At 47.0% G+C, this 27,790-nt stretch overlaps 1 protein-coding gene across 1 annotated transcript; it reads right to left on the reverse strand.

Annotated features, from left to right (window-relative positions):
• Positions 1-1,666: 1,666 nt before the first annotated feature.
• On the reverse strand, positions 1,667-27,275 carry LOC143359718 (uncharacterized). The gene is made up of 2 exons (XM_076797866.1): positions 27,138-27,275; positions 1,667-3,219 (listed from the first exon to the last, which is right to left on the reverse strand). Exon 2 carries the CDS (start codon positions 3,165-3,167, stop codon positions 1,797-1,799), a length of 1,371 nt encoding a protein of 456 aa, XP_076653981.1. The 5' UTR covers positions 3,168-3,219; positions 27,138-27,275; the 3' UTR covers positions 1,667-1,796.
• Positions 27,276-27,790: the final 515 nt, after the last annotated feature.

Genomic DNA, 27,790 nt, shown 5'->3' on the forward strand with positions numbered 1-27,790 from the left:
ATTGGAGAGAGAACGAAATGTCTATCCGTGGCTTTTATTTCTTGCAATTGATGCAGACAATTTTTATCTTTCATAGAGATCCGCAGTCTAGGATCGAAAGGGGGTGATTCTGCCTAAAAGAATAAGTCGAGATAGGCGTACATAGAACCACGGTAGAAATAGTGTTAATCAAAGTGAACCACTTGCTGCCAAGGTCGGAGCACCTCCCGGTTAGAAAGTGCCGGCGGAGAGTCAAGGAAGGCGATTAGATCGTTTCGCCCCAGGTATAGTTTTCAGCGAGCGAGGAAGAGGATCGTTCCTCCTTTTCGCTGATCATCGTCGGCAGGAAGCGAGCCGCCGCTTTTCCATGTCCACGCATATCAACCGGGACTCTTTCCCACGTTCCCCACGAAATCTGCAACGCGATATCACGCTCCTCCTCGTCGAATTCCATCGGTGCGGACGACTTTCACGCGGAAACGCCGTCGTCTCCCTTTTCGATCCCCGGTCTTTCGATTTTCTCTAACGGTGGAGCTTAATGGCTGAACCGGAGGAGAGGCCGTCGAACCCTCTGCGAGGGCTCCGAGGGGAAACCGCGCCGATTCCGCTCGTCGATTTCTGTTTTATTTCGGGCCCCGATGAAATTCACTTTCTAGCTCGTAAACCTGGGCAAGTGTCGTTTTCTTGCCGCGACCAGTTCGACCGAGATCGAAGTCGCTCGAGAACCCATTGGACGCGATCGAGAGCCGATCCCTCGAAAATCGCAACTGTTTCTACTCCGCGAACGAACGACCGGTCAGGCCGTGCTTCGATAACTGTCGCTTTGTTCCTTAAATCTGTCGTTTCTTTTCTCCTAGGATCGTCTTCTGCTATCTCATACTTCTCGCTTATGCCTCGAATCATTGACTACCGTTTGTCGTGCGAATTCATTCGTGGCCCTCCAAGTTAGTCAATTGTAAGTTTAAATTTATCTACTGGAAGCCTTCTTTTAAACGAAGAAATTGTTTCCAAGCAATTTATGGGGAAATTCTCAACTGTTGATCTTTGGTTTTCAAAAGACTATTAAGCCCTTCCCGTGCTATTTACCTCGACGAAGTCCGGGCCCAAGCGGTAGGGGTCAACGCGCGGTAAACAGACCAGAGTGAGGCTCGAGAACAGTCACAATACGAACCGAAATGTAAATACCTGTGATATCTGTGACTCGTGATGTTTACGTTTGCCAGATTTTCACTCCACGAGTCCTACTCGTGATGTTTACACTTGTGCCAAAATCTTCATCAAAAGCCAGACTCGTTAAAATACGGGAAGGGGTTAAAAGTCTTGTGTTGATAGGACTTTCAATAATTTTGACGTATCGAAAGGAAGCTTTTACCGAGAGTGAGTTGATCTTTCAAAAATTAAGAAATAGTCGCCGGTATGTAATGTGCTATCAAATGGTATCAAATCAAATGGCCACAAATTAATTCGCATGCCTAACACCTTCGTAATGATGCGAACTCTATCCTGTGGGAAGCTTCCCCGGAACCAGCGACAGTTGTCGAGGCAAGGCGGTGAAAGATCGGTGCTTAGGTCGACATTATCGTCTACTTAACCTAGACTCCTGGTCCCGTGGGATGCTCTTCCGGCACGCTTCTTTCTATTCCCGTCGCCACTTGGACGGTCCGCAAAAGAGTCTGTTGCAGCCAGTTTTCTGAAAGACTTTTCCTAACACTAATTCTAGGCCCGACAGGAACAGGCTCGGACTTCCCGTCAGAGAGGACGTCTCAAGGACGCCTCGATCTTCGACTAATCGACCTGGAAACACCATCGAGTTCGGCTCAGGTGTTGTTTCCGGGCGACAACGGCGGCGAACTGACTTCCCTCTGCTCCTCTTGGACGCTCTCCGGTCTGCTGGCGGTGCTGCTCGACCTCGAGCTGAGGTTATCCCTGTCGCTGAAGTACGATGAGTCGCCCCTCTTCTCCTCCAACTGGAGTTGTTGCTTGTCGTTTCTGAAATCGTCCGCCCCGTGTCCCAGCAGTCCTGGGAAATAGGGTATCCCCTGTCTCTGCGATGTGATCTTGCCCATGAAGCTGCGGATCTCCTCGAAGTAAGACTCGTCCGCTCTGGGCAACTGACCGTGGTACCTCGAGCGAACTTCGTCGAGTATCGTCGGCCCGTCGGCGTCGTGTTTCTTCAAGTGTCGGTCGAGATTGGTCTGCTGGCCGAAACATCGTTCGCAGAGCGGACATTTGAACGGCTTCTCCTTGTTGTGGATGTTGCGGACGTGGCGTTGCAGGTTGCTCGAGATGCTGAACGATCTCTCGCAGTATTTACACTTGTAGGGCTGCTCGCCGGTGTGCGTCCTCAGGTGCCGCGTCAGATTCGCCGATCTGGGGAACACTTTGCCGCAGAACTTGCACGAGTATCTGTCCTTCGGCTTCAGACCAGCTTGCACGCTGATCGAGTACGGCGGCAAGTTCGAGGCGGCTTGCTGCTGTTGCTGTTGCTGCTGCTGTTGTTGGTTGCTTTGCGGGTGACTTTGCGGTTGTTGGGGCTGTTGTTGGGGCGGTATGGTCGCGGGGCTGGGTATCCTCGCGACGGCCTGCGAGGACGAGGACGACGTGGAGGACGTCGTCGAGGAGAATCTGTTGGGCGGCAACGGCACCATCGTGGGCAGGGCTCTGACCTGGATCTTGGGCAGGTCCGGCACCGGTGAACCGTGGTGGTGGGACCGGTACATGGCTTCCAGTACTAACGGATGGACGGCGTGGTGTTGAGGGAACAGCACCGTGTGATAAGGCAGACCGGTGCCCAGGCTGTTCTGGTTCAGCACCTCGATCTCGTTCTGGTTCTCGTCCCGCAGCCGCTCCTTCTTGTGATCCACGCGAAGATCCAACGGCTCGCAGTCCAGCTCGTCCTGATGGTGAGGCTGCGGCGGCCGTGCCGCAGGACTCATGTGCGGCTGTTGCTGCTGGTGTTGCTGGTTCGTCGGACTCGACAGGCCACGACCGTGTCCGTGGCTCAAGTCGTACGGCAGCTCTTCGACATCCGGCACGCGGACGCTCAGCGGGTAGATGCTCGCCTGCTTCGGGCTGATGTGGCCCGGCATCTTTCTAGGACTCGAATCCTTCTCCCGCATGGCTGGAGGATACTTCGGGTCGTGCAGCAACGTCGGGGGCAGGGTGATGCTACCGAGATATCCGCTCATCACACCGCCTCTGTCACCCTTGTCCTGGCTCCTGCTGGCGGCTCGCGGTGACCTGCGAAACAAACAGAAGAATCCGTTAGCTTCGTCTCTCCTTCCTCTTCGTCTTCGATATGCGAACCCCTCTACAGTCCCCCCAATTGCACATCACGAATAGACCGCGAATCTTTATGCAAAAATAAAAAATTGTTTTCATTCTATTTTTTAATTATCACATTAGACTGAAACTAATACACAAATGTCATTTTTTGGGTGTCGAATTTAGCAAGAGAGGCTTGAAGATCTATGCAACAAACTCTTGAAAACGTAGATTTTCGCAAAAAGGGCTGAACCGTTTTTTTAATTTTGTGCGCCATTTCTCTTCTCTCCAGCGCAACGGTCATTAATCCGGTACGAATTTCGAGATCGTGAATCGATTAAAGAATCTGTACCAAGGAGGAGCGGAGGCAGCGCGAGGATAATTATATACGCGATCGGTTTTTTTTTGTTCGGTCGTCGAACGAAGCCCGGCGGCACGACGTCGTGAATCAGAATCGCGCGACGCGTTAAGCCTGTCTTTGTCGAGATAACGATCGCAAGCGATGATCGTTTGGCAGACGACGACGACGATTTGGAAACATTAGTGAAAGGATCTCCTTTCGGCCTGGCCGGTCAGCCTATTAGTCTAAATCCGAGAGCTCGATGGACGGAGGCGTCAACCACACTGATAAATCGTTTACATAGCCGGAGGCGACGATACGATTTTCGAAGGCGATGTTGAATGATTTCGAACGCATGGAAACCGATCGCCTCTCGGACGCTGCTCGCATTTTTCTGTTACGACGTCAGATCGGCCGATACTAAAAACAAACGTGTCCGAGAGACCGGACACGTGGCAAGGCGTGTATTAAGAAGCGTCTATTAAGGGGGGCAGTCTTATGTAAAGGTAAGCGCTGTCAAATTTGACAGTATCGCAATAGAATTTGTAATTCTATTTCCACGGATCGAGGAAGCTCTTCGATCTTTCATTTTCTGTTCCGCGAATCAAAAGAGAAACGCGAATAGAAGAAGCTCGAGGGGCCACTGACACGCGGCGACGGGCACCGATCTGTCTCATGCTACCGATCGAAGAATCTCTATCCGCCGCGGCACGTGCTATCTAACTTCATCAATGAGCCATACATCACCCGACCGCGGTCTGTCGCTCTTGCGAAAGCAGACGTGATCCTTGAGAGCAGATTCGTTTGCATAATTTTCAGGGACACGCCGCAATCCGCGCGAGCGCGCATCGAAACTGGTCCATCCGGAGCGGACGCCCTTAAACGTACATCCGCGTGAAAGTCACTCGGTTCTTTATTGATTTCGAAATACCGCGGCTCCGAGATCCAGTTGACATCCATTTAACTGTCCGGTCTGATGGTTGTCGGTTCGATTGCTTGAAATCTCGCGAACAAGTCGTATTTATTAACGGATCTTGTAGATAATGTTCAATATAACGTGTCTCGTCTGTAACTGGTTTTTATCGGCAATTGAATTAAACCTGTTATTGCAGACGCTAATGTGCGGACGAAATAAATGTCGAGTATTTGTCTTACTTCAAAATTTTCAGATAACATCTTGACATTTTTTCACTCTGCTTGAAATATCATGTCTCTCATTGACAATTTTTATTCTGTCTAGTAACGAATATTTCAATATTTGGTGCAGTCAGATGCACAGACGTTTCTCCTGAAGGACTAACAAATGTTAAGTTAACATAGAAAATCGCTAGGTTTCCTAGGCTTCTCCGAATCTCGCGCCGCATGATCGTCTCGCCTAATCGGGCGTTGAAATCACTGGGCGCACCGCTTGCGCGAGCGTCGATGTCTCCGGGCGCGGTTCGAGCGTTCTGCACCGCGCGCGTCTTCGGGTTCGCACGTATTTCGAATTGCGAAAGTGCGCGCGCATACACGCCTGTGGAGGCTGGTCTTGATAAAGGAAGCCGTCTTCGTCGTCATCGTCGTCGTCGATCCGAGAAATCGCGGGGACGCAGCCGTTTCACGCGACGCACGATCCAGTTACCGAAGAAGCTAATCCTCGCTCGTCCGGTTCCGACGAAAGAGAAATCCGCTCGAGTACGACTCGTCGACTATGAACGCCGTCGCGACGATGAACCAGAGAGAGAGAGAGAGAGAGAGAGAGGTGTCTTCTAGGAGAGCAAGAACCTAACAGCGTAAAAGGAGCAAAACCGAGAAGCTCCGACAATAGTGAAAAGCGTTAATTGCGGGGAATGCGAAGACGCTAGGCGCGGTGTCCGGCTCGGAATCGAAAGTGTACGTTTCTGAAACCCCGGTCCCGTACGACCGATGATCCGGAACGGTTGAACGGCTCCGTTTACAAGTCGTTAACCGTAAAAACACCGAGATAAACCGCCTCTCGCCTCTCGCGAAACGTCTGGCGCCCGTTGCTTGTCTAGCACTGGCTCAATAACGCTGTACACAAGTACTCTGATCGAGCAGACGAAGAATTAATCATGGTATTTATTCACAAATTTGACGTGGGAAATTGGTTCGTTAATGATATTGGCTGACGCAAGGATAAACGAACGCGATTGCCCTATTATAAATAGATATCGGGTCTTTGTGCGAAATAAATATCGTCTGCGCCAATTGCAAGAGACAGCAGATCAACATTCCTTCTATAATAACTTTAAAAATCTAAAAATAATACATGTTCTGAAATTAATTTCATCTTTTATTTTTGTGATAAATGCATAGAATCCGCATCGTACTGGTAAGTTAACTTTTTGTCGCCTCTCATTGCCTTCCTCTTCTTTTTACCGAACGAAACAAGTTCTTCAGTCGTGTTTATTTCATTACAAGTGCCAACTGTATTATGTTACATATCACTGAAGTGAAACCAAGGAAAGGTTGAATTTTCTCCTTGAAAAACGTACGGCGTTGAATCAAGGAAAATGGATCCATGTCATACAAATGAACAGAAAGTAACGCGTCCACCCTAACCGTCCCGCCATCGAGATCATCTGCCTTACTGTAGTTTCTTTGATTTTCCAGGGGGAAGAAAGCTAGACAGCGTGTCATCCGTCTAGACAGGGCACCGATCGGGTTGTATTTGCATATCGTACTTTCCCCTGTTCCCGTTCGATAGCCGTCCGCGAGTAGGAGAAACTCAGCTAATCAGATTTTTCGCGAGGGCTACGACGTAACGCGTCCACTTTAGATAGCACGATCTGAAGGCGGGCTGGAGCGGGCCGAAACGGGCCCGACGATATTTTCCGGGGTTCGAATCGTCGTGCGGTTTAACGAGCTGCTGTTGGTGTCCCGCTCTCCTCGGACCTTCGCAGATTTCCGGTAACTTAATCGCGAACCGCTCGCTTCTCGGAATTTCGTTTCCCTCGAGCGAGCGCTGGCAACGAGCGGAGCGCGGCGGTTTATCTCCCGAAAGGTGGAGTTTCTCCGGCGCGACTTCGTGAGTAATGTCCTCGGGAAACGGTAGCTGGTTCCGTGGAACGACCAGCGAAATAAGAAGAAGGAAAGAGGCACGATCCTCGCGGACTGACATCTGTTACGTGAATCAAGCCGGACCGAGGCGACGTCGCTCGAGATCGGCCGAGATCCACGATCCAGTTTTCGGTTTCTAGAAAGTCGGGATGAGCCGGGCGTGGTTCAACTTTCTGTCTCTCTTTCTCTCTCTCTCTCTCTCTCTCTCTCTCTCTCTCTCTCTGTGTTTCTCTCTGCGTCTCTTTTCTCTTTCACCCTTCGTCACTGCTCCCTCTCCCGTCGCGCCGAGGCGTCCTTGCCGTGTGATTTCTCTCCTGGCATTCACTTATGCTACTCACCCGCTCCCGTTCCCCCTCGATTCGTGAAAAATGAACGACGTTCCTCGGGAGCCGCGGCGAATTTACGATTGCGCGCCGGGAATCTCCCCATGCGCAATTTCGAATCGAGTAATTACACATTCCGCCGATGGGAGGGCGAATGCTCAAGAGCGCGAGGTAATGAGCACGCCTCCAGGGCCGGACCAGAGCGACAAAATTGCAACCTTCGGGGTACGAGAACGTTTTCTCGACTCTCGATTCTTCCTTTCACTTGTTTCGGGACCTCGTTCTATGACGGGAAATATTTGTCCGGCTCTTCGACCAAGCTCCTGCTCGCTCTTTTAGTGGACACTTAATTGTTCTTCACTTCAGTTCCATTTTTAACCCTCGTGTGCTCCTCGGTATGAAAATTCAACAATTTTCTGATTTAATACAGTTCCATTTAACTATCGTATGTTCTTCGGTTTTATTCGACTCCCCTCCCCTCCTGCATTTTTAATCCTCGTACGTTCTTCAGGGCGAAAATTCAACCATTTCGTATTTTTCCTTCAGTTTTATTCGACCGCTCTTCAGTTCCATTTTTGACCCTCGTCAATTCACCAAAGGGAAACTATTCAACTATTTTCTGATTTTATTTTGGAATGAAAGTGTACAACCAAAAAATAGGGTATCCTACAAGAACTTTTTGTACAACCATTTTTACTGTAAAGGAGGTGTCTGCCTTTTCTTCTTCGCGTGACGCAACTTCTCTTCGTTCGACAGAAAAAGAACTGAAGAAAGTGCAGCGCGACAGCAAGATGCACAGTGTTTACATGTGTAGCCACGATATTCAAATGCAACGTTTAACGAGCTGTTTTATTGTCTGAGCGAAGGCGAAGCATCTATTGTTAGGCGACCAGAAGACGAAAGACAATTCCGTCGATGAAGACGCGCCCGTGCAATTTACGTTAAATCTACGGGACACTGAAAGCGACAGTTCTATATTTATTCAGATCCTTCATTCTTGCATTACTATCATTAGACTGCACAAAGAAGCACAAAATAGTAAAAGTCTTGGAAAAATTTGAAAATATGCCGCCCTAGCAGCTTCAAAAATTCAACAAATCTAAATAACGCATGGAACGAAATAAAAATTGAATGGTTAAGATTTACGATGCTGAATCTAAACAAATAATTTCGTCTCCCAATCCCTAGTAGACGTCAAAGTGTTAAAAAACGAAATTTTCTATTTTACTTCATTTCGACCGAGGAAGCTCGAGTTTCCTCGAACCCCTCACGGCTGACTTAGATCGTGTAGCTCGGTTCGGTACCCCACGTTAAACTTCGAAAAAAGTCCCAAACAAAATTTAAAAAATTCGCACAATGTATTCAGTCGTTTCTTGTGTAAAATTTGTTCCTGTAATTTTCGAGCGATTTCAATAGCACCCCGCAACCTGTCTTCCTTCACCTGGATCGGCCCAGGGCAGAGGATGCGCGACGAAAAGGAGGGGAGAAGGTATAGAGGCATCGATCCGTGTCTCTCTGCTGGTTGCACAGGCTTTGATCCTTCTTTCCGATAAGGGGCCGGAGAGGTGCCGGCATTTAATTACGACTCGCGCCGCTTTAAGCACCGTCCTGTCGTTGATAAACCGCGCGCCGTTGAATTCGCACGCGAAATTATTGCTCCACGTGTGCGTCGCGCGAGTTTTGGCCCTGGACAGCCCGAGCATCTCCGTTCGTCATCGCCGTAATTACCCGGGGTGCCAATGACTCGGCCGCTATAACACCCTAAATTGGCTCGTCGATACAGGTGAACATTCACGAAGAACATTCGGGCCGATCGGATGCCGATACTTTGTGGCGAACCGTAAATTAACGCGCGCCGGCCAAATTCGGTTTTAATTGTACACATCGTTACGAGTGATTTAAGGACGCGTGTTTTAAACGTTGTGGCACAATGTTCTTTGTCGGTTGCAGTATTCCGTGCACCTGCCGAAGCTGTTGCACATTGGACGTCGAATATGTTGCTTCGATTCTTTTGTGGCTTTCGGTGTTATACCAGGTCTTTCCTGACGATATGTCGTGTCGCAAAGTTATTTAAAGAGACGGCCATAACTTTTTACAAATTAACATCTCCAACTTTCAACATATTTATTACGACCAGACTGCGGATCTTTGTGCAAGATAAAAATTGTAACACATAGGAATTGCACAAAAATACATTTTTTCTTTCAATAATTTCAACGAGTTTAAGGTAGTACAATGATATTCCTAAATTCGCGTAACGTCTTCACAGTTTTGTGTTTCGCCTATTCATTTTTGCTATAAACGCATAAAATCCGCGGTAAATCCAGGGATTCGTCCACGGATGAATCGATCGGCAGTGATTGCGAACAGGAACTGCACCGAATTTATTCGTTACTTCCAGCAACAATTGCTCAAGACCAAGCGACAGAGCGAATCGCGCCCACGCGATCGATTCGATCGGACTCGATCGGATCCGATTGGATCGCGAGTAACGCCTTCGCATTTTTTCGCTGTCAGTCCGGCCCCGACACCATAAATAATAATCGGCGGATAATCGGCGATGCACGCGCACGGCTCGCGTGTACGCGGGACGCTGTCGACAAATTAATTCTGGCCGAGTGACCGGTGCAAGGCGCCACGAAACGCGCAGCCCGATGAATAATGAACGGTGTCGCCTGTCAGCTCGAATGAAAGTAACATCGAAAACGATTAAGCCGGCGCAGGAACCGACCGCCAGCATCCCAAGTATCGTTTTACCACCTTTCACCATTCCTTTCGCCTGTCCCTTCGACCCCCGCTTTCCTCGGGGCCCTATTCCATCTACTTCGCTTCCCTTTGCACGGTTCCGGGTCCCCTGTGACCCGAGCAGAAATCGCGGGAACATGGGCAACAGTACGGTCCAATTGGAAAAAGTTGACGGTCTTTGTGCTAGAATGTTAGTTGGACGAAGCAGTTGCGTTTTCGATGCTCTTTTAATTCGAGAATTATTGTAATTCTTTACGCTCCAGTGTGTCCCTTTCTTCAGGTGCTCCTGCGCATCTATTTTCAAGAAGTAGAATTGGCTGGTAATGATCAGACGCATCAGTCGATCCCTATTCAGGAATATCACCACTAAACCATTAATACCACTGATCAGATGATTTCAGATTACCTATTTTACAATTTTTTCCATTCTAAATAGTAGAACTTACTATTGTCTAGAATCGTTTATTGTAGCACGTACTGTAATAAATTCTTCGGACGTATATTATGACAAAAATCGGCACTTTTAGGACTCCGTAAGTGTTAATCAGGCAAGAAAATCGGTATCGAGAGAGTTGACGAGATTGGATTGTTGGCGAGTTAAGAGTGACTCAAAATTTCTAACCTTGTCGAAAAGGGAGACTGGACCAATGGCTGGACGAAGAGAAGCGGAAGAAATGGTAGACGCGAGTAGAAGCTGGAGAAAGAGCATTATCGTTGCGTCGGCCGCGTACCGATCGTATCGGCACGATAGGTGCACTCGCCAACGTTAATGAGACGTCCTGCTCGCGAGCCGGTGTACCCGGAGAGTTTCTTCTTTTCCGTGAAATACTAATTACGCCGCGGACCGATCCGACCGAGCCAGCCTGCAGACCTTAAATCGACGGATGAAAGACGGACGGGAATAAATACGAGCGACTAATCTACGAGCCTCGCAAATTGGTTCGGGTTGAGAAAGTGTTCCTCGCCTAGTAGAAACTGTCCGTCCCTAGTTAGACACGCCTGAAACGGAGAGTCTACTTTGCGGTCGGATGTATACTGGGTGTACCGGTGGCGACGCTGGTGAAACCGAACGGAAGCGATTCCACCTGCAGAAGCAAGCTTTATTTGTTCTTCGTTCGACGGAATCAATTTTCTTCGTTCGACAGAACCAATTTTCTTCGCACGAGGGACGTCGACTTTGAATGCTCGCGAGAAGTAGATACGGTCAGCCATGAACAGACGAGATACTTGTTACACGCCTGCCGCGTCTCACGAATTTTTACTGATGTTTAGATAGAGCATTTTCTGCACTTAAACAATATTAGAGTGTTATTAATAGACACGGGGTTTTATGCATTTAGGATAAACATGAGCAGGTGGAATTTAAAACAGTGAAAACATTAAAAGAATTTAAAAACGCTGTTAGATTATTTTCAATCAAAGAAAGAATATAAATTTCTATTTCACACCAGATTGCTGCAAGACAATTTTTATTTTGCACAATGATCCGCTGACCAATTATTAGATTAACCTTTTTATTTTTATAACAAGAGATTAGTACATAGTTTTTTCTTCTTTCGGTATTTAATATGGTTTCTTGAGGAAAATAATTGCGATTGAAATTAATTTCTAGCTCGTACTCATCTGGTTAAAACAGTCTAAGAAAATAGACTTTTGCCTGAAGATTTACAGTCTAATTATAAACTGTGGTTCGTATTCAAGTTTAGTCGATCATGGATCATTTAGTTGGATCATTGTTTCACACAGAATCGTCTATTCTCGACTGTGTCGCGAATGGTAGACTACCTTGTGCACTATAGTTGCGGTTATTGCAAGAAAGTATAAATTGTGGTTTACCGTCGATCGATTTTAAACCACCGAAGCTTCCCATGAACAAATTGCACTCTATCGACCGCATGTAATTTTGATTCCGCTCATCCACGGAATATTCTGAAACGCGATTGCAATTTAGTTGATTCTTGCGTTCGAATCGCACCACGTCGGATCAGCCTCGATCAGGATCGACGAAAAGGGAAGTGATTTCTATGTTTCATTGTTCCGTTTCCTTGAAAACGTATTCGTGCCGCGCTTCACTAACCTTATCGGTCGACGGCGTCGATCTCTCCATTCGGGATCGCGATGAATGGATTCAGAAGGCTCCCGGAGCCGGCTTCCGGTACTTTTACAGACATCGTGACCCTAATAAGCGTTGCCTATTAGGATCGGAGGGGAAGACAATGCTGTCAGGTAGCAGCGGTGACTGCAATGCCGGGGCTCCAAGGAAGCGACGTATCATCCGTGACTCCTCTGTCCGCGCGGGACATCCTCCCGATAATAGCTTCGCGTCTTTCAACGAGACTACGGTTTCTCAGGAGTTCTGGTGCACCTTCTGCCGACCGTCTCCCAACCCTGCGTGCCACGGAAGTCGCTTTTACAAGACTGCCTGCGTTTCCTTTGAACTGAATTTACTTTCGTTCGGTTAGACCGTTCATTCTTGCGCTCGAGCAACTTTTGTTCCAGTTAAAATCAAAGCACTTTATTTGGAGAAACGAAAAATGATAGAGCACTGTCTACACTAGAGATATATCTTATAGAGCCTCATCAAATTCGGTGCTGTTAATTTATCAACTCGAAAACAATGTTTAAACTTGGCGGAATTGTATTCAGATGGCGAGGAAGCCTTTTCCCATCTTTCACTGTTCGCAGGTAATTTTTGCTTAATTGAATTGGGATCAGTATAAAATGTAAGTGTCGTTTATTCTTTTCCACAAACGTTCTGCCATATTACAGTGCCTTTATTTTTCCCTAATATTTATTCTTGCAAATAATTCCCACAATAGGTCGGTAGATTCGAAGACTTTACGATTAATTTAACATTAAACCATGAAAAGATATGATTTCGGACGCTAGGCAAAATAATTTAATTTTTATTGAGCTCCTGTGCTTTGCGATTAAAGCGCGAGATTCTCATCATTTTGCGCAGAAGTCCGCGAGCATAAACAGTGCTGAAATATCGAGAAGAAAAATGCAGAAGACGGAGTAGGGCCCAGAAAGGTCCAGATCTCAACGTCGACCGAAACGAAGTTAAGAGAGTTCGGTTGAAACGTTCCTTGAGCGTTTCTGCCGGCACAAAATTTCGCAATTCGAGGCGGCAGGTGTTCGCCAGATCCCCAAGGGTAGCAGAAAGCGTTCGCCAACGCGGATTCAAGAGGAACAGAAAGTGGAATCGAGACATACCGTCCGGTCGAAGATTTTCAAGCGCAGCGATCCGCAGAATTTCAGACGGTATGAAATATATTTCTGCGTCTCCGTGTCGAGATAACGTTCGCCGGTTTTCTCTACGGTATCTCTCTCTCTCTCTCCCTCTCTCGCTCTATGATTTAGATAAACGGCTGCGCTCGGCACAGGCGTTTCCTTATGAAACCTAAACTATCGACGCCGCTGGAATTTCGCTTTATACTCTCACCGCGAGGCGGGATTCCAGTTGCTTGCTCGCTCGCGGACTCTGGTTCGACAAACAATGGGGAGAGGGTAGGGGGTACAGGTTGTCTCAAGACAGGTGGTGTTGTCCTCGACAGAAATTCTTTTCACCGGAGAACGGATCGGAAACCTGGGAAACGAACGGATCTCGTCCGAGGCGTCCATCCGAGATGGCGGAGATTCAACGATTGTTCAACTCGACAGAATACATGCACACAATTTTTTAAACAATGTTTTGGTCGTGAGAAATTGTGCATTCGATTCATGCGTAACGGATATTAGAATGTAAGGGTACTGTCATAGCGTTCTTATTTTATTACAGTTATTAAACGAAGAATTTTTATTTGACTCGTGTCTTTAACGGTGGACTCAGGAAGGCTTCGAGTTTTTCACGAAGATCCGCAGTCTGCTAATAATTCTTAACATTTGTCTAAGAACGAAAAAATGTTAGCATCGAAGCCAGTAGACAAGAGGAGAACCAAGGCACAATGTCCATCATCATAATTGTTCTAGAGTCTATCGCCAAGAGTCTATTGTGCAGTATCTCAGGCGTTATTTTTCAAACAGTTTGTTTGGATAGCATCCAAGTCTGTTCTGAAGCAGCCAGTAGAAGGAAGACGGGAACGGGTCGAGCAAGATGCCTCGGATGATTCCGAGAAGTGTGTCGATCCACGAGCGTGGAACATAATGGGCCGATTAGGAAGACAATCGAGCGGCGTCGGTATCCTAAACGCTTTCCCGGCCGGAGTCGCCTAGTTTCCAAGCTGGTACACGTTAATCGGCTGAAATTCGCCAAATATTTCCAACCCGAGCCGACCGCCGGAAGAAGATTATGCCATTTATAGACGGTAGATCGAGGGCCTGGCACAATGCTCGGCTGAGAATTTTTCTCACGGATTCTCGCGCAACGCGTTTAGGCCCCATCTGGCAACAGTAACGGCCATTTGTCTGCAAATTACGCGATAACACCGTGCACGAGGAGGACAGGGGGATAGAAACGAGCCTGAAGAAGAAGAAGATGAAGAAGAAGGAGAAGAAGAAGAGGCACGTGTGGTAGGAAACGGGAAAAGAAAGTGAGTCTGCTCGCAACGAATCCTCCGGAGGACTTCCTCCGATGCCGCCGGAGCAATTATAGCAATTACCACTGTACAATTTAATGAACGGTATGTGATGGACAACCGTGACGTCACCGGTAAGAGATTTTGCCTTTTTTGGCACGGTTTGAATAATGACAGCGTACCGCGGTAAGAATACCGATGGCGGCGCGCCATTGTCTCGGGCTTGCTGGATGATGATAAGTTGCACGTGAGTCTTTGGGCTGCGAAAGCGTTTAGAGACTTGGAATTTCTTTTACATGTGTTTATTTGTTATAATTCGTTTAACTGATACGCATTATTAACGGATATATGCGCGCTCGGTTGGCATTCAAAAAAGGCGAGTGATTGGTGGGCGCGAGGAGATTAATTTCATTCTGCGTAAAGCAAGGTAAAATCAAAGAAAATGATTTGTTGACGAGGGCTTATTTTTCACTTCTTCCGTGTGACTTGATCGAAACGGGTTCGAGCTGAAGACTCCCGCGCGTAACTTTCGTGTCGCATCGGGTCGACGATCGTCCAATTATATAATCGATCGGACAGACCCGGAATCCGTGTTCCCTTATTCGCTCGGCTCGTTAGGCGCGTTTCAACGCGATGACATTTGCATCGGTCACAAAAGAAAGACACGCCGCGGAAAGAAACGGTTCGAGGAACGTCCCCGGTAATCCTCGCTGAAAGCGAAACCGCTCCATTATCGACTCATTTTGAAATCGAAACGAGTCTGGCCCGATAACTTTCCTCGCCGCTCGCCGGTTTATTAGTTCGCAAAAAAAGGCGGCGCATATCGAGGAGCGAGCGCTGGCATCCAGAGCGCACTTTCAAGCGAATCGCAAAAACGACCACTGCATAGGATGCAGCGTTCCAACGCGTGTCCGTAGCCGCGCAACTGCTCTTCGCTTTTCTCGTCCCGTCGCGAGAGAGGAGAGAGTTTCCTTTGAGAGAGACCCTCGTCAGTCTCGGTTTCGACAGGGTGGTACGCGAGGGCCGCGGCGCGATAATAAGCGAAACAATGTCATTAGAGCGTCGGGTTGCCGAGGAAATCGGTTGCACGGAGGTTGCGGCCGTGTGCCGGCCAGCCAACCGGTCCGACCGGCATGCACCGCTCCGCGGCGTGTCTGTCTGCGAACCCTGGTTTCGCAAACTCGGACGTCCGCCAGCGGGCATTTTCCAACCTCCGCTCCGCTTCGCGAGAAACCGGAGAAAATGATCGCGGCCTGCTCGATCGCCGTGTCCAACGGCGGACCGTTCCGTTTGATGTCTTTGTTCCGACCCTCCCTTCGGTCTTCCCGGCAAGCCTTTCTCTCTGGATCGCTGCTGGGCCTCGTAGAAACGCGATGCCTCCATTTTCCTGATCCTTTGCCCGAGCAACGCGCCACGTTGCTTCATCGCAAGGAAGAGAACATTGTCTGACGAGGGTACATCCCCAACCCGGAAATTAAAACCATTATAAAACTTTGGTTTTGCAAGTTTTTACTGCCCAAATTCACTTTAATCCATTAAGTACCATATTTAAAAAATTTTCAAATGATTACATATTTAAGACCATTTATGCCAGAGTTAAATTTCTAAAATTAATTATTGTTACAATCAATTGAGAAAATATCCTCGCTTGGTAATGGCTCGGAATGTATTTAGTTCTCGTTATGCCACTTCTTAGTTCTATCTTTATCGCATAATCCTTAAGGGGGTGAAATGAACGGTTGAAAATTCGACAAAAGAATAACTACAAATAAGTTATCTTGATGAGACACCTCATAAAAAACGTAGGAACTTTTCGTTCAATTGAATATTTGGGCCGAAGGGTTTAAAAGGAGCGAAACCACGCGGCAGATGAGAAAACGAGCGCCGATCTAGAAAACCGGGGAACGCCCGCGAGCGACGCCAGGTGAGATCGATGACCCGCCGTGATTCAATTCGACGTATTAGAAAGCGTCCCTTAATTAATGCGTCCGCTCGATATTAGTGGCAGCGCCGAGTGATGGATCCGGCTCGATCGAGCACCGAGACGATGTGATTAATCGTGATCCATGCGTAGCACTGTGGTCCGGGTTAGGCGAGCTTCGGCTGATTGAGAGGCTCGATCGCGTCCAGAAACGAATTGAACGGGATTTCATATCGAACCGAAACGATCGGATTTTTACGATATAGTTAGTGATTGTAAAGATCTGTCCGGATCAGAATAGTACGATCAATTGCGCAAGTTGACGAGTTGGTGTTCAAATAATTAATCTCTAATTTTACGGCTAGCCACAATTGTTATAAATAGACTGCGGATTCTATACACTTTTACAAGGAATGAATTAAATGCAAATCGGTACAAACGTTTAAAGAGTTGAACTGTTGTATTCTTTCCAGCTTATTAAAATTACTAACAGATCTTTGCGGATCTTTATGCAAAATAAAAATTATTGGCATAAAAATCCGCTGTTTAGTTATTACTTTTGAATGCAGTATTCATGTCTGCAAATTACTGTCCGCTAACTGTGGACAAGATTATTCACTACGGTTAATGAATATGTTTTTCGGGCTGCGACTCTAATAATTTGATCACCCAGTGTCACCGCTGACCATCTATCTTGATCAATAGGAAGGAGAAGAATGATCGAACGATGATTTCGGGCAGCGCGTGAATATTTCATGAGAAAACGGTCGGGGAACCGAGGCTGCGTTGGAAACAGGTCCGGAGGAGATCGAGGGATGGACGTCGCGAGAGATAACGTCAAACTGACGAGTCTGCGGAAGTGGAAAAGGCGAATCGCGGAAAGAATAGAGCGGAGAATGAGGCCAACCGATGCTCGACGACCGAGAGGAAAGTTCATGAAAATCTATTCCTGATTTCGGCGCCGATCGTTGCATAGATCAACCGGGCCTTTCGGTCGATTTCGTTCGTAACCGCGATTCGCCGCCATGGAACCTTCCAGACTCAATCATCACCGATTCAAGTGATTTTTAACACTAAGTTTACGGGGCCCGCCAAAATGAGAGTTTCTAATACTTTTAATTCACAATTACCGAGATTGTAAAGATGCATTCATGAGAAATTATTCAACAAATTTATTTCTTTGGGTACATACTATAAAAAGGAATAGCCAAAAATGTCGATAGATAAATTCTTGTTATTTTTAAAAGTAATGTAGAATAGTCACTTTTAGTAGTTCGTAAACCTAGTGTTAAATGTGTAACTACGTGTTACACTTCGATAATTAACATTTGAGTCTCGTCAATGACTTTTTTGTTAAGGATTGATACACCAAACATTTTTGTATGTCGCGTATACTGTTATTACGCTTGTAACGTGCAACATGTACACTCTTTAAAGTTTAATAAAACAGCTAGGAAAAATCGTATAGCAGTTTTTGAGGCGTCATTTTAAAGAGGAGGTTTCAGTCTTCGAATCTGTTGTAGCTTCAAGCGTGAAAAAATTTTGCCATCCCCGCAGAGGAATTTGAAAGTGCCAAAATTGTCGACGAGAGAAAACTATGTCCCTACCTTTCCGTTCTTAAAAATACTTAGGGTTTTTAAAAAATAAACTAAGGAGATAGTTTCACGCTGTAAAATGAGTCCAGTTGGATTATTATACGTCTATTCACGAAGTCATAATTCTCCAAAGATCCTAGTGTCGGGCTACCTGCGAGCAGCAGTGTATGCAAATCTGGCTAATTAAAATTGACGAGGAATAGCTAATGCGAATAATTAAGAATTGCAGCGCCACAGTCCGGGCAAACACTTCAGCATCCAAAAGTGGCAAGCAGAACTGCATTTGGAAATTTCGGAAACATTCATCGATCGGGTTGGTCATTCCCGAGAGGACCAAGAAGGTCCTGCGGACCTCGCTCTTTGTCCTCGTCATTGTTCTGCTCGGCGTCGTTAGCTGTCCTCTCCAAACTCGGCGCGATTCTCTTAATCATTCGCGGCCGAGTTTGTCGGAGATGACTCGGGGAAAGATTTTCCAGAAGGGGCAGCGAACGATCGAACATTGTGATCGCTCGGCGGCGAGCGACGAGGCGTTCGATTTCCATTTAAACGCTCGAAATCGTTTCCGACTGTCGCAGCGTATGCACCTGCGCGATGATTCGCGCGATTTGTTGCCCGATCGAGACATTGCTGTGCGATCGTAGAAGGTTCTACTCGATCGATCCAGCTGTTTCCATCGGGGGATCGCGACAACGATCTCGATCGAACGATTCCGAGTTCTCGAGGAACGCCGAGGAACGAATTAGGTTGCCGATCGTCGCGTGATTTGACAGTAAAATTTCGACGACGACGACGACGCCGCGCGCCGCCGCCGTTGCGTAAACGCGAAGATCGGGGAAACGATGATCGACTCGCCTCCGGGAATCGGATCAGATCATTCTCTAATGGTGGGGAACACGAGAAATATGATTAGAGCGATCCTCGACAAAAACAAGGCCGAAGTTTCCTGCGATTCCGTGAACCGTCGTCGGGATCCTTTCATTTATGCTTGTTCCGCAAATGATCGGCTACCGATGGCCTTGGAAGGACGCCGGGGAACTATACGCCCTCGTTCAGGATGCTCGCCAGCAATTTCGGACCGGATCGGACGACCATTAGGGCGTCCTACCAGCTTCCTGGAAGATCCAGAAGTTCTTCTTCTTTTTCGCACAACCGTGAAACCATCGCCTGATGCACGGCTTCCGGTCTCCGGTGATCGACGATCAACGCGATCTATTCCGCCGCGTGAACGGTATCGACGACGGACGAACGGTTACTGAGAAATGCTGCGATATCTGTTCTGTATTTATCGTTTTTTTTATCGATCACTACTTTATATTTATGCAATTCTTGTTGATGCTCTTGTAACACCATTGGAAGCAGGTAAAGGAATATTGATCAATTGATGTTTTGCTGTTCAGCTGTTAACCTTCCGGTTCTACATTTTTTATTTTAGAATTATTACAGTTTTGAAGATGGGGAATAGGTATTGATTCAATAGATTTCCTTGTTATCGCGTCCGCGAGCACCGCGCAAATGTCAATAATCTTTTGCGGGAAGCTCATACGCTTTTCCCGAGAGTTGGCTTGTTTTTCGGTGTTTCGCGATCGTCGTCGGATAAACGCGTATCGCCAGGTCATTTCGTGTCCGCGAATCGCCTCGATTATCGTGCTTGCGTCACGAATGTAAACCGTGGCCTCAAATTTAAGCCGCCAAAGCGGCCTCTCGACGTCGGAATTGTTCTCCGATCGACCAAGGACGTGTTGTGGCGTGTCTCGATCGAACGATACTGTTTCTCGCCCCGGTTTTCTCGGACAGATCGCGAGCGGATTACACCGATTTCGCGGGATCTCGTGACACGCGAGTAACACGGCCGACGACGAGATCGCGCGCAATTTTGTTGTACGGGTTACAGGGGTTTCGATGTTTTTCTCCTTTCTCCCCCACCCCCCTCTCGACTCTGTAGCCGTAAATCAACCGACGCGACAAAAATTACACTGCCGTGCTAACGTCGCGCGATTGCGCCGCGCTCGTAAAAATGTCAGCTCTCTCAGCTGGCACGGCAGCCGGCAGAAACGATCTCCCGACGAATCGCGAGCCGCTTCGAGAGAAAAAAAAACCAGCTTATAAACTGACCGCCCTCTTCGCTCTCTTTTTCTGGCCCTGTCCACGTCGAAGATTAAAACGTAATCCCGGAGAGGACAGACGCTCTGCCCGCTCGAGGAAGCTGCTCCGCGACAGCTGGAACACTTTGTCAAAGGAACCTCGCGGAGCGTTCCGGAAATCGCGCAGAGATTGTTGGCAAACCGAGCTTTAAAACGACAAGATTCAGTTTATTCAGATTTTGTGGAAGTCTCATTTCAAATGTGATCTTCGCTGAAGAAATTTATATAATTACTGCTAGACTGCAATTTTCAATTTTTGTCAATTTTTTAGCGGGGGCCCATGAAATATTATTCTCAGTGGGAATAGCTTTTGTAAATCCAATATAAAAATTTTATAAGCCATAAATGCATAAAAATCTGCGGTCTAATTATTACCTATGAATGCGTCTTTCTAGTTTCAATAATTGTAAAATAAAATATTTAAGATATTTTATTTTAGTCGACACTGGTAGGTTTGTTGTTAAGATACGTTCAGTTTTTGAGAAATTCGCTTTTCCTTTCAGCGGAAGTTCTATTTCGTGTCGACGAGAGGATTATTATTCAGCCTCGTGCAGATCCTCCTTTATCCTTATTTTGATGATACATGCCGATTGCACGCTCATCGATATTATTAGCGCCAATCCTGTGCGATGAATGTACGCGTGATTACCGAGTCGCAACGATAATTAGGTCGTTTTTGATATTTCTCTATTTAATGACAGTAGACATATCGGATAGATCTAATTGACTCGTTCCTCATTTTTCTCAATCGTTGGAATTAGAAAAATGTTGTGTAAGGATCTGCCGAAATGAGCTTAAACAAGGTTTTGCACAAAGTATGTTTATTTCACAAGTATCTTAAGTCGTTCGCGCTATTCGTACAACAACCGCATCCTTCCTTCTTGTGCTCGTTATATCGTTTTTCGACGTGGGCGGTCGCTTTTTCGGAGACCAATCGCGAGAGGCTTTGAGCCTCATATACGCCCTCGAAAAGGCGGCGAGGTAAGGGTAAGTGGCTACTTCTATTGCACCCTCTTCGTCGTCTACGTAGGACCCTTAACGGTCCGCGTTTGGTTCGCAGATGTTTTATGGTACGTCACGGCTATTGAGACCTTTAGCTAAAATACGACATCTCTAGTAAATTACCGAAAAACAGGAAGTTCCGCTAAATCTCAAAAATAGCCTAAAGTCACGTCCGCACCATAAACATAAACTGCGTCCCTGACTGGTCTACGGTACTCAGCTGCGGTCCTCATGGGCCGCAGTCCCTCGAATCCCTTACAGTTGTTACGCGTAGTTGTTCTATAGACTTCTGTATTTAAGCGCGTGAAAATTGTACGAGTATAAGGACCGCGAATATCATTCGTTTATAATATTAGATCGCTTCTGTGACATTAGAAGAATTTCTTTTTGATCACACCTCGAGTGTAGTGCCGGTGGACTGTTACAGGTAGTTTCAGGTGGCAAAGTGCGAAGTGGAGCAGAGTTGCGTGAACGGCAATCGCTTCCCCCTTTTTTTTACCGATTGCAAAATGATCGTGCCGATGCGTAAACGTGTGCCGGCGTCATTTGAATACCGTCGTCACGAGAATGGAAAGCCAACGACAATCATGAGAGACTCCCAGAGGTTCGAACAATGTCCTCTCCTCTCTGGACTGGCGCAAACGGCAATAAAACGGTTCCCGAACGACAGCGACGTCCACGAAACGGCCCCTTTGAAGTCCCTCGCTATTAGCCGGCAGATCGGAAGCCGTCGCGACACCTACGCCGAACAAACGACTCGAGCCAACACGATTCTCGGTAATGGTTGCGTTTTCTACTAATTTAAGGTTCTTAGAGAATGGAGTCTCTCTTCTGCAGAGACTCCTAGCCGCCCTTGCCTTTTATAGATTAATGCCAGTATTTATAGCTGACCCTCGAACGCGCGAGATGCAGACTGCATGCGAGGCGTTGCAACGATATTTACTCTACCCGTTGCATACAAGATTTATTTCACAGATTAGAACCTTTTTGCGGCCACTAATCCGCGAAGAACAAGATTTATGCTTTCTTAGGTATTGTGTGCCTACGTCTGCTCTGAACCCAGACTTGTGATATTTGCACTTTTCAGAATCAGTTGACAAAAAAATATTTTTTAGTTTTCATTTGCCATCGATGTGTCCAAATAATCAACTTCATTATCGACCGGTAACATACACCTTGTACGACCTTGTCCACCCTGTATAAATAAAAGACAATTGCAAAAACGACCAAAGCTTTTCCACACACCTGACACAATACATATAATGCGTAATTGTTCACTTGACTACACAATTATAGTAAGATTAATCGACGCGATGTACACAATTTTCCGCCATTTTTTACCCAGAGAAATAAAATGGTATTCAACTCCAGTTTCTTGCAACTACCTATAAAGATAGGAATCTGCATAAATATTTGCAGCCTCTTAATGGCCAGACTGTAGATCCTTACGCATTCGTGGCACGTACAAGTTTATAAAATGTAAGGAAACGTGCAGATCGGCGAACGTTAATTATGTTACTATTCTCAGTTTATCACAAGAAATCTTCTGATACTTCTACGCATGACATTTTTTTCCTTGCATAGAGCCTTTTATCGAATAATTAATGGAAATGCGAATTCGCACAAACATCCGTTTGATACAATGAGCTGTGACATGACATGCATAAAAATTCGTTGGCTCGACAAACATTCAGCTGAGAAACAATTAGGTTTCGTTCGGGCGAAAAATCCAACACTAATAAACAGTACAAGAAAAGAAATATTTCTATTATTTTCTTTAATACACTGCAGAACGAATCTCCCACAAATAGATTTTTACTACAACTAGGTTGATTAAAATTGTCCAAACCTCGAATATTATTAAACAATCGAAGATAAAAAATATGTCCAGGCACGTTTTCTTCAATAGATTACAGAACAAATTATATGAAAATCGTTTCGTGCAACTAGGTCGTTTAAAATCGTTAAGAAAAAGGGCCCAGTGAATCCCTCCGCGAAACGTTTCGAGTTTCGCGCTCGACGGACAATGTCTTCAAGTCTGCCAACTTTTCAAGCAATCGCAAAGTCCGAATGCATACCCATCGACCTCGGGGGACTCCCCGGAGCATATTCTCGCAGTCAAAGTCCGTTTTCTTCCGGTATACATTGAGCTGCGATCGACAATCCACCGGCGATCGTTTGTCGATTCGATTTCTCGGATCGTGGCAATATGGAAGCGATCTCGTGCATCGGGTGGCGAGATTGCCGGGCGAGGAAGCGAGCGTGGATCGCGTTTAACGAGAATTTATACGTCGCTTTTTTTTTCGCAGAAGACGCGCTCGCGGTTGTAAATGCAAATTCGCGTCGACGCGGATCCTCTCGGTGGCATAAAGGCTGGTTTGCGTGGGCACACAGGCGCGCACCGACCACGTCTATTTATACGTCCGCGTGTACGCGTTGTACAATGGGCCTGCGCTGCTTTCAAATTAAATTCGAGCAGTATCGCGATGCCATTGTTGAGCTCATTCCCGTCGCCGGAACCCCACCTCTATCGTAGACAACCGACAAACGCCCACGCGACGCAGACGCGCCACCGACAAAAATTCGACTCGCTTCTGAGGACGAACCGGACCGGAGTTCCGGGACCGTTCTGTATAGACGTCCGACTGAGACCTGTCTCTCAGTCCCTGCGAGCCTTCGACTGCTCTGCGACACGCTGGTCTGTTGCTATTCAGAAAATTTGGAGCGCAGTTGCGGTGCACGGTGGCCTCGAAAATTGGGCAGATCGGATCATCTCTGAAAACATTGCAAAATTTTTTTGGGGGACTGAATCTAGCATGAATTTGAAGACTGACGCTTCCTCTACATAACAAGCCCTAAAAATTTCATGTACGATTTTTTTTTACCGTTTTATAGAACAGAAACAACGAGACCGAGTCGGAAGCCTCTCAAGCTTGCAGCTACACGATCGTTGACGCAACACTGGCGTCAACAGGGCGTCAGCGATTACGACAACGTTCCTCAAGCTATCTTCTGTGCGAGGTTATTAAAATTATCTTAATTATTACCGATCAGAAAATGTGACTCACGTATAAGAAAGCGTGAGCAGAAATGAGTCTTTGAAATTTCGCGCTAATGTGAAAATAAAACGGCCGAGACCGGTCGTTTGACTGGCAGATTTATTAGGTCGCCGTATATTTGTTAAACCGTTGGGGTTCGATAAGGCAAGGCCGCCAGCTTGCCGAATCGGTATCACGATCTAGCGATCGATGGACGACATCGGAGAGCTTTCTCGTGTATTGATAAACCGGCCGACTTTTTTCTCGCGGTGCGTCCTCGGTCGGCCGGAGCTCGTTATCGGCGTGGTGCGTTAATTGTGCGCGCGTATTTCCGTGGAAAGAAGAGGTCGAGGTGAGTTATTGCGAGAGATAGGAGTGGGGGGGGGGGGCGGGACAGGTCACGGAGGAATCGCTCCGAAACGCAACCGGCGAGAGATCGATCTCTGGTCGCGCGTCGAATAAAAGAAAATAATGCCTGGAGGGGGGAAAACGAGGGAACACACGGTGTGGTTGGCCGCATTGGTTTTCTCGCGGAGACCCGTTAACGGTGTTGTCGGTCTATTTCGATCGTGGCGCGGTCTCAACAACAAAAATCGAGGCGCCGCTTCGCTTACCTGTTATCAATTAACTGTTAACGTGGCTGCACCCTCGGAAACCCGTAACCGCCTGGCTGCGTGCGCTATCGAACACCGGCCTGTTTCACTATGAATAATGTATCGCGGTTCGGGGAATTCGTGGCATTTAATCATTGGATCGTTAAGAGCGGACGGACGACCGACTTGCCGGGATTTATGCGGCACCCACGAATATCCATGCGAGGCCATGAGAATCTTCCGCCCCGCGTTCTCTTCCTCCGTGAAGGAAAGTTCTACTCGATCCTGTTGCTCGAGGATCGTATATATTGTCGCACAGTGCCCATTTCGGTTCTAGTCGAGACTAATTGGACTAAAAATTAATCCATCGCTTTTTGACTGCCGATCTTTACGCAAAATAATATTGTAACTTTAATAAATTGCAGAGAATGTATATTGTTTTCGCAGTATTTTAGCTAGCCATTTTTGTCACACATGCGTACAATCTGTGGTCTAGTCATTTTACTTTGTGGATCAGCTTTTAAACAGTCCCCCGGAGAATACCACACGAAAGAAGATCTTAAGGGTCAGATTATAATGGGCAGGTCAGACCACAAAAACAGGTTAATAAAATTCTGCCGACAGAATTTCTGCTTTTTTTCTTCTGTTTATATTTCATGGAACATAAAGACCCAGACAAAGTCGTTTGCCATTGTTACCAAATTCTAAAGATAAGGATGAACTGAAAATGGAGCAACCGGAAAACAGTTTTTTGAATAATCGTGCTTCGAGCACCGAAGGCCGTAGTAAACAAACGTACGAAGACAGAATCCACGAAGTTCGCCATTGTTACGAAATTACAGAGACAAAGGAAAAGAGAACAACGGACGAAACAGTGCAACGAAAAGGTCCGAATACGTAATCCTCCGCAGAGCATCAAGATCGATCGACAGGGCCGGTTCAGGACCCGATAGAAAGTCCAGCGGAAAATGGCTCGGGGAATATGCGAAAAATCCGCGTAGCGGTAAAGGTTTTCGCGCGTCAGGCATAATCGATCACCGTATAGTGGATGGGGTTATCTCTGGGACCCTCGAATGGGCGCAGTCCCTCGGCCTGGAGGCGCGTAAATTTATGAACGAGGAAACGCGCGCGGCGTGGAACCGTGCGCGCGCGAGCGAAGGCGCACAACGCGAACATACAACATAGCTTTCGCGGTGTCTCGTTGCCTGACCGGGCAGAACGAACTGTTCGGTGATATAAGGACGAGGGGCGTGGGCGTGTTGCGAGCAGCGTCTGGAACTTTTCAGACCGGGGATTCAGCACGGAATCAGCGGGGCAGCCCGCGACTTCGGAACTGGTTCCGAGCGAATTAGACGCGAGTGGCCGCGAGCGAGTGAAACTTGTCGCTCGCCGGTCGTGCGTTACGGGAAACGATCCGCAGATCCATTCGTCATCCCGCTTTTTGCACGGCGAGTTCCTCGAAATCGGCCGATTTCTTCGACGTTGCTCGATTTAGAAATCGAACACCTTTTTTCGATTTCTGTGGCGCTCACGGACTGAAAGAGCTTGCTCTACGTGCTCGCAGGAGACGAACAGGAGTGAAACGAGGGCGATTTTTTTCTCGGTGTCGTTCGTTTTAGAAATTTAACTCTGTTCTGCTTTTTTATTTTATTGTTGTAGCTTCAACGTAGACGGTTACACGACGAGTTGTTCCATTTTGAAACTGATTCTACAGTTGAACGGAAGCGGAGAGTTCACGAGAGATTTGAGAAATCGAATTGTGTTCTTGAATTTCAATGTTAATTAATGGTAATTGAAGAACCATTCTAATAAGAGAGTCAGATAGAGCCGGGGACTTTACAAGAGCACGAACAAGGGCGATTTCTTTGGTGCAGTTCGTTTTAGAAATTGGACTTTGCTCCGTTTTTGATTTTGTCGTTTTAGGTTGGATGTTGGCGATTAGTTGAAGAGCTGCTTTAGGCAAAAATTGATTGAAGAGTTGAATAGAAGAATTTATGAAAGCGCGAATAACAACAATTTTTTCAACTGTGTCTGTTCTGGTTTGAACATCGACGATTAATGCAAGCAATGTTCTAGTAAGAAATGGATTAAAAAATCGCCGCTTAATCCAGAACTTGAATTTCGTTCATTCTTTTAATTCAGTTGTTCCAGTTTGGACATCGACGACTAATCAAAGCAATGTTCTACTAATAAATTGATTCAACAGAAGCGGAGACTTTACAAGAGATCGAATAAGGATTTTTTGGTGTTCTTATCTAATTCGTTCTTTTCCGTATTTCGATACTTCATTTGGAACGTCTCGAAGCAAAATTCTGGGGCATCGAAGAGAAACGTCGACGGAGGTATAGCGTTCGAAAAGGAGCGTGTGCACGGCGCAGGAGTACGACCAGGGATTTCTTCGGCGTCCGGCCGGGACGTCTCAATCAATTTCAGGTTCCCGCGCTTTCTTCGTGGTCGTCCGGTGGATTCGCGGGAAGGTGTTCTCGGCTGTGAGCGCGATCAGGCGGCTTCATAAATATTCAATCGAGGCGCCTCCGGTCGAAGCGAGCCTAGTCAGAGAAGAACTGTCTGGTCCGAAACGGGGAAGAAACGCCGAAAGAAAAGAGTAAATCGACTTACCTTATGCGTCATTCCACGACCTTGAAGCCGGGGGTAGCTGTCCGTGTTCACTTCCGTGGCTCTTCTCACTTTTTTCCCACCGGTTGTCGATCCTCGATCTTCCAATCGTATGTCTTGCTGCGGTATTCTCGATCACCCAACTGTTGTACTCGTCAGTTCACCACCAATCCACGTAGTTTAGACAAAGAGTATAGAGACAGAGAAACAAGAGCAAGCACACAGAGTCCTCCACGTGTCGGGTGGGAATAGAAGAAGAGGTGAGCTAAGCGAAAAGAGAGATATAGCGAGGAGGAGAAAAGAGAAGAGGGTCACTCTCGTTTCAACAACAACGAACACTGAGATCCTCACACTTCCGGCACTCTTCTTCTTCTTCTTCCGATCCGCCCTGGACAGCGTCAACTAGAATACTCTACGACTATCCAGATTGAAACGTCCGATGGAAGATCCAGATCGGACAACAACTATGAACACCCGTCGAGGCAAAACGCGCCCGCAGATTCACAGGTGGTGCGCGCCTCGTGGCGACCACGTGTTCGAGCGAAAGATCGCGGCGCGGGAAAGTCCTTCCTGAAGATCGAAACTCCTTCGAGATCACTGAACCAACCACTAGATCCTCGATCCCTTTTGACTAGAATGTCCGTGTGTTCCCGATC

The sequence above is a fragment of the Halictus rubicundus genome, chromosome 12, assembly GCF_050948215.1.
Source record: "Halictus rubicundus isolate RS-2024b chromosome 12, iyHalRubi1_principal, whole genome shotgun sequence".
NCBI classification, from domain to species: Eukaryota; Metazoa; Arthropoda; class Insecta; order Hymenoptera; family Halictidae; genus Halictus; species Halictus rubicundus.

Coding starts and splice junctions, on each gene's coding strand:
- LOC143359718 (XM_076797866.1), bottom strand. CDS start 3,167: ATGAGCGGATATCTCGGTAGCATCACCCTGCCCCCGACGTTGCTGCAC.